Genomic DNA, 11,574 nt, shown 5'->3' on the forward strand with positions numbered 1-11,574 from the left:
GGGCCCCGACCCCGCGTCTCCTGCATCGGCAGGCGGACTCTCAAGCACTGCGCCACCAGGGAAGCCCTCCAGGATTCTTTTGAATGCAATATTTTTTTCATTTTTTCCTGTTTCTTGCCCCCTCCCGCCCACCGCCATTCTCCCTCTCCGACCCACCTTACTCTCCCCATCAAGGAAGCTCTTATAAAACATGTGTTCTTTTATATCTTTTGTAGATGTGCATAAATGCCCTTACACACACATACAGATATAGAGATTTTTTGTCATTATTTTATTATGCATCTTGCTTTTCTCCCTTACTACCTGAGCAGGAATCCCTGCACATCAACAGGTATAGCTAAAAATCATTCTTTTTAATAGCCATATGGTATTCCATATGAAGATCACAATAATTTATGTAACCTTTCCCCTATTGCTAGGTATTCACTTTGTTTCGATTTTTTGCCACTATGAAAAATGTTGCAGAAAACTTCTCTGAAAATGTCCTTGTATACTGATGATATTTTTATGGGATAAGCCTCCAGGGGTGGAGTCGTTGAGTTGAAAGGCATTTTGGGTTTTGATAGATGGCTTTCCTAAAAGGCCCTAAGAAGATGTTTCCTTCAACAAAAAAAAGTGAATTCACTTTTTCTGACATCCTGTCCAGCAGTGTTAGCCTTCTCTTTAATCTTAGCTACTATGCCTGGAGTAAAATGATATTACACCGTTATTTTAATTCATATTGTCTTGTCTGCTGACAAGCTCATTTGCCTTTCATGCTCGTTGGCTTTATGGGTTTGCTCATCTTGAACTTGCTATTTACACCTTTTGCGCATTTTTCTGTTGGGCTGTATTTTGTAGTCATTTGCCACCTTTTTATGACTTCTGAGTTTTAGTGAAGACGTCTGTACCCCTAGATGGTTCATGACGTCATCCAGATTTTCTTTCAGGATGTTTGTCGGTTCCTTCATTTACATTTATCTTTGAAGAATCAGGATTTATTTTTGTATCTGGTGACAATAGTGATCCAGTTAAGAAAATTATATTGAGTGTCTGCTCTTCACTTAGCACTGTGTCTCTAAGCTAAAATGGATTCAGTTAGGCTTTTTAGCATCTCCAAACACCTACCACCTGTACATATCCAGTGAAAAAGCATGAGGGCATCAGATCCTAAGGTATAATGCCCACCACCCAAAAGCATATGGTCCCACTATTTTTTTAAAGTCATAGGTAAAAATAGTAAGAAGTATGAGATTAAGTGTTGCATTATTTTGCTAGGGCTGCCATAACAAAGTTCCACAGACTTGGGGGATTAAACAACAGAAATGTTATTTCCTCACAGTTCTGTAAGCTAGAAGTCCAAGATCAGCGTGTTGGCAAGTTTGGTTTCTTCTGAGGTCTCTCCTTGGCTTATAGATGCCATCTTCTCCCTCTGTCTTGACATGGTCTTCCTTCTGTGTGTGTCTGTGTCCTAATCTCCTCTTCTTACGAGAACACCGAGCATACTGAATTAGTGAGGCCATAGTGACCTCACTTTGAAGACCCTTTCTCCAAACACCTTCATATTCTGAGGAACTGGGGGTTAGGACTTCAGTGTATGAATTTTGAGGGGACACAGTTCAGCCCATAACACGTTTCAAATAAATTGCACAGCCTGTGAGTACCATTGATGTTCACGTGAGACGGAGATGACTGGGCCATCTGTGAAAGCTTCACGGAAGAGGTGGAGGTGGAGACAGGCATGGAAGGATGCTTAAGATTTCAGTGAGGCCATGTAAAACCTTTCTATGAGAAGATGAGAATAAGCAAAGGTACAGCTCTAAACATGGTGTGCTGGGGTTCCAGTTAGGGAACGAGGCTGACCAGAGGAGGTAATTCATCTTGGGGGGAAGTGGGAGATAAATTGGAATGGCTGAGATTGTAAGTAACTTGGATTTAGGAGAGGTCTCGGTTTAATGAAGAAGGAAAAAAGCATCATGAATTTTTGGAAAGTGAAATTTCATCGTGGTATTTAAGGAAGGAAAATCTGGTTTTCATGTGTGAGATAAAGCACAGAGCGCATTAAGACGCTGCCACGGTTGTTAAATGAGCAGTTTAGCCCAGGGTGGTAGCAAGGGTAAGCAAGAACTAGTGGATGAGTATTAGGCATTTCAAAGAATGTGTCAAAGACGTTGACAGAATTTGCTGATTGCCTGCTTCCAGGAAACGAAGGAGAGGAATAAAGGCGCGGGTGACATCAATATTACAAACCTGGGGGACAGAAATACAGTGCCATTAAGGTTGTGGTGTACAGAATCTTAGATGGAGAAGAAAGAGGACCCCTGACTCACCTGAGTCTGAGAGTTTGAGATGCAAGTATTCAACAGGGGTAGGAAATCAGGGCCAAGCTCTGGTGGATGAGAGGTTCTAGCTGAGTTATGGATTGGGAAGTCATCTGTAGGGGGTCATTGTGCAAAGTACAAGGAGCTGGGAGCACCATGATTCATTCCAGGAGGCAAAGGATTGTTTGCTCGTCCAGCAAACTTTTATTAAGCACTTACTACGTGTCAGGCATTTCCTTAAGTGCCAGGAATACAAAGGTAAATGAGATAAGGTGTCTTGCGCTCAGAAACCTCACCCTCAGTCATGAAGGGAAGGGGTGGTCGATAATGTTAAATGGTCATGAAGTCAGAGATAATAAGGACAGAAAAGTGGCCTTTGGCTTTGGCAGTAAAGTGGTCACCCTTGACTGTCTAGAAGGCAGGTTCTATAGAGTCTTGGTGATAGAAATCAGATAGAATGGCAACATTTGATGAGAAAATGAAGAAAGAGCAAGACTTCCTTTATTCCCAGAATCTGTTTGTTTTTCCCTTTCGTGGCATTTATCCAGGTTCTTCGCCACCTTAAATTTAATTAATTGCTATTACAATAGTAATATTCTGATATTTTAATTCAGACTTTAAATAATATTAAAGTCAAGTTAAAATTTAGTCCCTGGTCACCTTTATGTTTCTAAAAACATAATAACCTGATACTATATTTTAATGTTTCTTGCCATTCAGACTCAAATAAGATATGTAAGTGGATATGGCCAATACATTTAAAAATAATAAAACTTGGCAAGAGCCAATAAGAGCTGTTTAATAGTCAGCCCTGGGGCTTCCCTGGTGGCGCAGTGGTTGAGAGTCCGCCTGCCGATGCAGGAGACAAGGGTTCGTGCCTCGGTCCGGGAGGATCCCACATGCCGCGGAGCGGCTGGGCCCGTGAGCCGTGGCCGCTGAGCCTGCGCGTCCGGAGCCTGTGCTCCACGACGGGAGAGGCCACAGCAGTGAGAGGCCCGCGTACCGCAAAAAAAAAATCAGCCCTGGGAGAGAGGATAAATAAGGAGAAGGAAAATAATAAAAGACCACTGTTTTTGGTGGTGGCGAGAATTCAGGTTTTACCATCTTTCCTCGCGCCTGTGATGGTCTAAGACAGGATTCGGCTAGGGCTCCGGTATCTGTATTCCCTCCACCGACTCTGTCTACTCCTTTGGAGGAAAAGGGAGAGAGAGAATGGGAGATGAACCTCCAGGGATTGGTTGGAAAAGTACTTTTACTCCTCATATCTATAACTGATCTCTATTAATGTGGTCTCATTAACAGAGATCCCGTTTTCTTTTGTTTTATTCTAAAAAGGATGATAATGAATGATTGTCCTGGTTTGCACTGTTCCATGCCTTACACCATGATGACATACTCCCAACTAGCTGATCTATCTTTGTCATCCAGCAATTTCCCATAAATTTTAAAATGAATGAGTTGGATAACGTTAGGATATGAATGCTCTTGTGATAAATATGTTCACACAGTGAGCTGGGGCTGGGACTGGAAAGTTAGGCATCTGTGAGTCTCCATCCTGGTTGGAGCGGTCTTATGCTGCCAGTCACGGCGGCTCACACGTAGTAAGTATGGAGCATTCATTGATTTGATTAGATTTGACTTGATCTGATTAGAACCGTTTGGAACAATTCAGTTCCTCTGTGTATTTCTATCTCTGAGGATTAGGAATTATTGTTCCCCCATTATTATATGCAATAATGATCCATTGATGCCCTTAAAGTCCGGCTAAGAAATGTGTGGTCAGATATCTGTTGAATGTAAGCCATTCTCCAGTAAGCACCCATACCCTACTCCCAGCCCAACCCTGATATGTTTATCACAAATGCACTTAGGGGATGAGGTGGTCAAGAATCAAGAAAAATAGATAGAAATTGTTTGTAAGTGGCCTATTAACTCTGTAGACATAAGGCCACTTGTAACAAAAGCACTGACAGCAAAGCGTGAAGATCCTCAGAAACTCTGATGATGTTGCTGCAGGTTTGAGGACTTGGCTCTATCAAAGAAAGAGCAGGGAGAAGAGGACAAACCTAATTCTTTCTTGGCCACAAGGATCCTAAAGTCCGATCTGAACATTCTAATAGTTTGAGATTCTAAATATTGGTGAATATCTGTCCAGCCTGCAGTTGAGCTGTCTCTTGGTTTGGGTCATAATATGAGGTGGTACTTTAAAAATGAGGACCATGCAGTGTTTGGATGGATGGATGGATGGATGGATGGGTCACTCTGCAGTGCCAGTGACGGGGGGAGGCAAGGAGACAACAAGATTCTATGAGCATAATTCTCCTTTCTAGAGATTTTATGGCGGCTTTGTCTGCTCGCTCCATCCACCCTCAGCTGCCATTCCACATTATCAGACTGTGCATTTCTTTTCTTCCCCGTCTTCTCTTCCCCTTAACTTCTCAAAATCCTAGACCACTGGACAATCGGAAGGAAACACATGATGAGGAATATAATAAGGGTTGGTGGGAGGAACAAAGGAATTTCCTCTTTTTCCCAGTTTTTGCCCCAGTTGTATGTATATAATTTGTTATTTAGCACAAACGGTGAACAGTGCTTGATACTAGCCTTTGTAACTGAGTGCTTGTTTATGATCACCTTTCTTGTAGGTATCTCCAAAGGAGAGGGGCCAAAAATATTGAGACCTCCAAGGCGGCCCCGGAAACCCAAAACACTAAATAACCCTGAAGACTCCACGTACTATTCTCTCCTACATGTAAGTGGCTCACTCTCATTATCAGGTGGGAGCCATAGCATCCCCTAACAACCAGCGTGGAAACTGACCACACTAGTCCTGTCAAAAGGGAGGGCTTTGCAAAGGAGATGCACCTCGGTTTCTGCTTACCTGCCCCTCCCTTGGCTGACAGTCTGGGCACTTGGCTGTCCTCCAACCCCTCTTCCTCAGGGTCCATGCCTCTCCTGCAGTCCTGTAACCCCTGTGCCCTCCCACAGTTTTCTCTTCTGGTCCTGTAATCTGAGCTGCTGTGCAAATATCAACCCAGAAAGAGAAGGGCATCACAGCAGGAGCTCTCCAGGGAGGAACCTTAGTGTAAATGGACGGGGAGAAGGAAGGGGGAGGAAGAGACATTTATTGAGCACCTTTTAAATTCCAGGCCTAGAGTGAGGTGTGTTCACACACATCGTGAGATCGAATCTTAGAGCGTGGAGGGTGGCATCCCCATCTCACTGATCAGGATTCTGAGACACGGATAAGGCACCTCTTAGCTGTCGGGGCCATTAATAGTACTGAGGTCTTCTGGTTTCCCAGCTCCCGTTGACTCACGGTGAGCAGCCTGGGAGCTCTCGGCATCACCCCTGCCAGCCTGCCCTTCCTCTAGGTTCCTGTTCTCCGTGAATGCCACCAGCATCTGCCCGGTTACCTGAACCAGCAAAACTGCGAGGCATCCCGAATCTTGCCTGCTGATCAGTCACGCTGAAGTGTGACTTCTCCCTACAAAGGCTCGCTCTGATTCATCTTCTGCTTCTGGCCTCACGGCAGCTACCCTGTTTCAGACCATCTCAGTCCTCACCTGGAGTAGTTTAGGCCCCACCTAACTGCTTCTAATCTCAGCCTCTGCAAGCCATAGCAGAACATTTCTCTAAACCATAACTTTGATTGTGTTCCTCCCTGGAGAGCCCCTTTAATGGCTCAGCAGCTCCTTCTGCATCAAGTCCAGACTCCTTCCTCATGGGACCCAGGACCACTCTTCAACCCCGTGCCCACTGGCCAGAGTTAACTGCTGGCACCTCTGCCAGCGCGTGGCCTCCCACGCTCCTGAGTCCTTTGCACCTGCTGGTCCTTCCATTTACAATACTTATTCCCCCTCTCACTTCCTGCTGCCACAGTGAAGACAGCAACAACCCTCCATGTCCCTATAGAGCCCAGAGAATGTTTCCCATGAGTTGCAATTAAGTTTCCCACCTCCCCAGCCATAAATGAAGGTTGACTTTCAAATCAACCATCTCCCGGTCCTCTCCCTTCTCTCTGCTGATTTATCTCCAGTGTCTTTGGAAGGGTCCTCTTCCCTTTGGTGTTGCCTGGGATTCAATCTTAGATTCTCTTCTCATCTCATTGCCTTCGGACAGTCTCATCAGCTGCCATGACATCAGTTTCTACTGATTCCTGAATCCTGGTCTCTGGCTCAGATTCTCCCTCTGACTCCAAACTCAAATATCAGAATACCTAGTGTTTGTTTTCCATATTCCACGTGATGCACGAAGGCAGTCATACGTATATATACATTCACCTATATAATATGGGCAATACACACACACCTCCCTATATACTATGGGTATGTACACACACACCTCCCTATATACTATGGGGATGTACACACACCTACCTATATACTATGGGTACATACACACACACCTCCCTATATACTGTGGGTATGTACACACACACCTCCCTATATACCATGGGTACACACACACACACACACACACACACACCCTTTTATTACTATGGGTACATACGCACACACCTATATACTATGGGTACATACACACACGTATCCATCTAAAATACACAATTAAATGGTTTTCAGTATAATCACAGAGTTGTACAACCGTCACCACAGTCAATTTTACTTATTTTTTAATTTATTTTCAAAACAATTTTAATTGAACTATAGTTGATTTACAATGTTGTATTAGTTTCAGGTATACAGCAGACTGATTCAGCTATATATATATATAGCTGATTCACAAATGAGTCCCTGACCCCAGGAAGCTTACTTTGTCATTGTACTATTATTTTTAAAATGAGTATAAACTGTTTTCATGCATCTTAATTTATCAGTGACTGGAAACCTTTTTATAACCCTGAGTCTTGAAATCTGTGGCTTCAGTGAAACATAGAAAACTAGTATATTATCTGAAGTGAAAACACACCATGGGTTCATATTTCTCTGGCCTTTACCCAGATTTGGGGTGTTACACGTAAGTGAAATTTATAGCTGTGATGGAGCCCTACCTCCTTTAACCATCAAAACATTCTCTGTACTTTTAAATGGTTTTCACAAACATCCTTCTCAAATACATTCTACTGCACATTTTAAACCTTTTCTTCATGACCCAGGTCACTGTAGTGAGCAAAAACGTTTGTACTTTATTCAGAACTATGCTTATCAGAGAGGCTCCCTGACAGCCGTATCTAAAGTAGCACCTGTCTCTCTGTATCTTCCTGGCCCTACTTAATTTTTCTTCACAGCAGGTATAGATATGTATCTGCTTGTCTCCTGGCTGACTCTCCCCTGTGGACTAGAAGCTCCAGGAAGGCAGGGACTTTGCTCACTCTTATGGCCCCACTGTTGCTCATCATGCGACTGTTTGCTAAATAACACACGACTTACTTTAGACGAGGCTCTCAGGCTGCCAAGCTGTGGACAAGACACCCCTCCCTCATGCTTGCCCGACAAGAGCAGCTGTGCTGACAGATGTCTCACCTATTAATATAGCTTTCATTTCTCCTTGGATGTCACCACTTAGTGTGGTCCTTCCGACTGCCTTAACATCAACACTAGCTCTCTTCTATGATTTGATGCTCTTAATCTCCTACATCTGGGGAATGTTGCTGTTGTGTCCAAAATGAGAGTAAGCTGAAGCTTAGAAACGTGGCTGTGGAGGAGAGAACGTTAGCTGAACACTCACGCCCCATTGTCATGGCGTGTGGTGTCTGCTCTAACACCTAGAAGCTGTGCAGCCATCAGCAAAATGACTCCATGCCAACAGCTTCCTCAAGAAGTGAGCAATGGACCCCATCACGTCACAAGTCCCTTCCGGTCCCATTATTTTTCTGGGGCCTTCCCTCAACCACAGCAGTAGGTGGTTTGGCCACTCCCAGGTCCCTTTTTTGTTATGTCTACATTTTGGCTACCCTCTTCATCCTTGTGAAGGCCTCTGAATACATTATATATTCGTGTATTTCCAAAAGGGAAGTAAGACTGTGTCCGCCATGATGTAATGGTGAATTTTAAAGTCTTACGATAAAATGTATTTCTTTATGTCAGGTGGGAGGGAGAGGGAGTGAGATGCAGTGACTGAGGAATGGCTTCTTCAGTCCTCTGAGCTCAGACCTCTGTTCTTTCAAAGGCCTCCTCAAGAAACATCCTCACTGGATATCTCCTCCGTAAGTCATCTCTGTTTCCTTGTCTTCCTCTCTTCTTTACTCTAGTTTGATAAGAAACGGCCATAGGACATTTGTTTCTTTTGCATTGAAAATTTCAGGTTTGTAATTTGTCATATCAAAACTCTGATTGCAAGCATCATTGGTCTTAGTAATTCAGGCATATCTCATTTTATTGTGCTTCACAGGTACTGTTTTTTCTTTTTTCTTTTTTTTACAAATTGAAGGTTTGCCACAACCCTGCATTCAGCAAGTCTATTGGCACCATTTTCCCAACAGCATTTGCTCACTTCCTGTCTCTGTGTCTCTTGGTAATTCTTGTAGTATTTCAAACCCTCCCCCGGCAGTTTTATGGCATTTCTAGCAATAAAGTATTTTTAAAATAAGGAATGCATTTGTTTAGACATAATGCTATGGCACACTTAATAGACTATAAGAGAGTGTAAACATAACTTTTATATGCACTGGGAAGCCAAAAAAATTTGTGTGACTCGCTTTATTGCAGTGGCCTGGAACCAAACCTGCAATATCTCCGAGGTGTGTGTGTATATGCTCCTATTATAAAGTCCTGTGTGATAAAATTCATATCAAATCCTCTTCCAGGAAATGCAATATCCTTCTTCATGATCAATAATGCCATGTCATACGTCCCTTTAGCCCTAGAGCCTAGGGGACTGAGGGACAACTAAATGTAAAGCTCTATCTTAACACTCATTTCTTTTCCCCTCTTTGTTCCTTATTTACAACTCCTGTTTTATTACCTTGATTACATAATTGCTTCTATTATAAACCATCTTAAATAATTTTTGGAAAAATATATCATTGAATTACATTTCACTAGGCTATTCTAGCACAGGCAAGAGCGAAATAAGCCCAGACGGTATTTACTCTTCTAAGAATTCCTGTAACTGAGAACCAGCCTGTACCCACCATCTCCCAGATGGAAGTGCTGATCCAGAATAAAAACGGGTCCTCGCCAGGGTGGAACGTTATTTGATTCTTGGTTGTAGAAAGGGGATCTCTGTTACTCAGCATCATTCTGGATTATAGAAAATGGTTATCAAGGACAAGAGAGACATTTCTTTCAGATAATGGATCAAGGAGGCAGGACCTCTCCTATTAAGGCAACCACCACAGCAAACACCACCCTGCTCCCAGGGATCATTAACTGAACTGCTAGGGGCCATTGTGCTTATGCTGGTAATAGCATTATTTGTAAGCACCTCCTAGCCTAGGGCACTGTGTCAAGAATGTGAAGGAACAGGAAACGGGAAGGAGGACAGGAATGTAATTGGTGTCCTGCCCCTTACATTGTTACTTCCTGAATGGTCCACTCCCAGACTTGATGCAGGAAAGCATTCACTTCCACCTCATCCAACCACTAAAATACCAACATAAGAATAAAAGGAACTATGAACTATTTGCCTCATCTAACATTTTAAGTTATTACAAATGATAAGTTATGAGAAAAAAATGATCCAGTATGTCTAAGGATAACTTGGGAAAACCCTAGATATTTACAAACCATTATTATTATTATTTTTTTTTTTTTTTTTTTTTTCGCAATCCGCGGGCCTCTCACCCAGCCGCTCCGCGGCATGTGGGATCTTCCCGGACTGGGGCACGAACCCACGTCCCCTGCATCGGCAGGCGGACTCTCACTGCGCCACCAAGGAAGCCCACAAACCATTATTAATTGACATTTTTATTATCTTGCACTTTTATGGTGCCACCCAATTTGATACTTGCATTAGGGTTGCCACAATTATATCTTAAGCTTGTTCAAGGTGAGTGTGGTATTTGTTTTCTCAGCCTAAAAGACATATATCTTCTTTGCAACATGTAAATATAGGAGTTCAAATGCACTGAGCTAGAACACAGTGAAACACATGACTAATGTCACAATACAAAAGAGAATACTGCTTTGTGTGTAAGATTAAGTGAAATACCACTTTGTGTGTTCAAATTGAATTACTGATTAAAATATATCTAGTTATTTCTATACTTAAACATTCTAAAGTGTGCCGTGATACATCAAATTCCCAATTATGAAAAAACATTTTGCAGTGAACATGTGTCATCCATGCTGCTACTTTTATGCCATAAGTGGCCTCCTATAGGTTAATGAAGTCAGATTTCCATTCTTCTGTCCTGTTGCAGCTGCCCTGACTATCCACCCATCTGCTTTACCTGCAGAAAAGGATGACATCAAAGCAGCCTAATTAACCTGCCTAAATACAACTACATTTGTGATAGAGAGATAGACTTTCCAGAAAGTCTGACATTTTGTCCCCATTTGTAGGTAGATACACGTTATGAAATCTTGTGTAGACTGGTCACCACTGTGTGGTAAACTCTTTTTTTATATGGGATGCAAAGATTAATTTCATTCCCGGCCTGGTTAAAAAAAAAAAACACAAATTCATAATTAGTAAAATTTGAGTAAATTAAAATTTTTAATTGAGTAAAATTTCTTTAGATTGTAAATATATTTTATCCACTTGCTTATTTCTAAATCAGCTTTATAGGAATACATTTATATGTTAATACTATAGTAATATATAAATTAATCTTATTAAGATCATAATATGATATAGAGTCTTTTTTAATTATTCTATTCTGTTTAGAAGTCAATCCAAGAAGAAAAACGAAGATCGAGGAAAGATAGGTAATTATTATGTCTAACTTTTAATGTCATCTTCTCAAACCAAAATATAACTCCATATGTTCAAGTTATGATTAAAAACCACCCATTTTATGTGGATAGTGCTCTCAATACATTTATATTATAAATATGAGGTTTATATGTAATTTATAAGATCTTACCTATCGGAAATATACTGAGATAACACGGTGCAAGTTATTTACTGAGAACTCAAACAGTTTTTAATAAATTGTACCGTCCAGTACGGAATTTGCTTTTCTTGTCCCATTAATATGGTTTTGATTGAGCAGTTTGAGCATGCTCATGTTCATGAACTTTCTTTCCCCAAACTCTTTGTACTTTTTTGTTCTTCAACACAAGCTAAATCACTTTTTATAATGTTTATGTATTTGTTAGGAAGATGAGGTTCATGTCACCTGCGTGTGTGGCCCACTTCTATTCACACT

The 11,574-nt window shown here is 41.9% G+C and overlaps 1 protein-coding gene across 1 annotated transcript in view; it reads left to right on the plus strand.

Annotated features, from left to right (window-relative positions):
- The window catches only part of MYO3A (myosin IIIA), a 176,002-nt gene that overhangs the window by 158,751 nt on the left and 5,677 nt on the right, over positions 1-11,574 (plus strand). Inside the window, exons 30-31 of the mRNA XM_007445869.1 lie at positions 4,946-5,052; positions 11,091-11,131. Of these exons, the coding sequence (XP_007445931.1) occupies positions 4,946-5,052; positions 11,091-11,131 (148 nt within the window). The remainder of the gene's footprint in view (positions 1-4,945; positions 5,053-11,090; positions 11,132-11,574) is intronic.

Source organism: Lipotes vexillifer, unplaced genomic scaffold (assembly GCF_000442215.2).
Source record: "Lipotes vexillifer unplaced genomic scaffold, Lipotes_vexillifer_v1.1 scaffold738, whole genome shotgun sequence".
Lineage (NCBI taxonomy): Eukaryota > Metazoa > Chordata > Mammalia > Artiodactyla > Lipotidae > Lipotes > Lipotes vexillifer.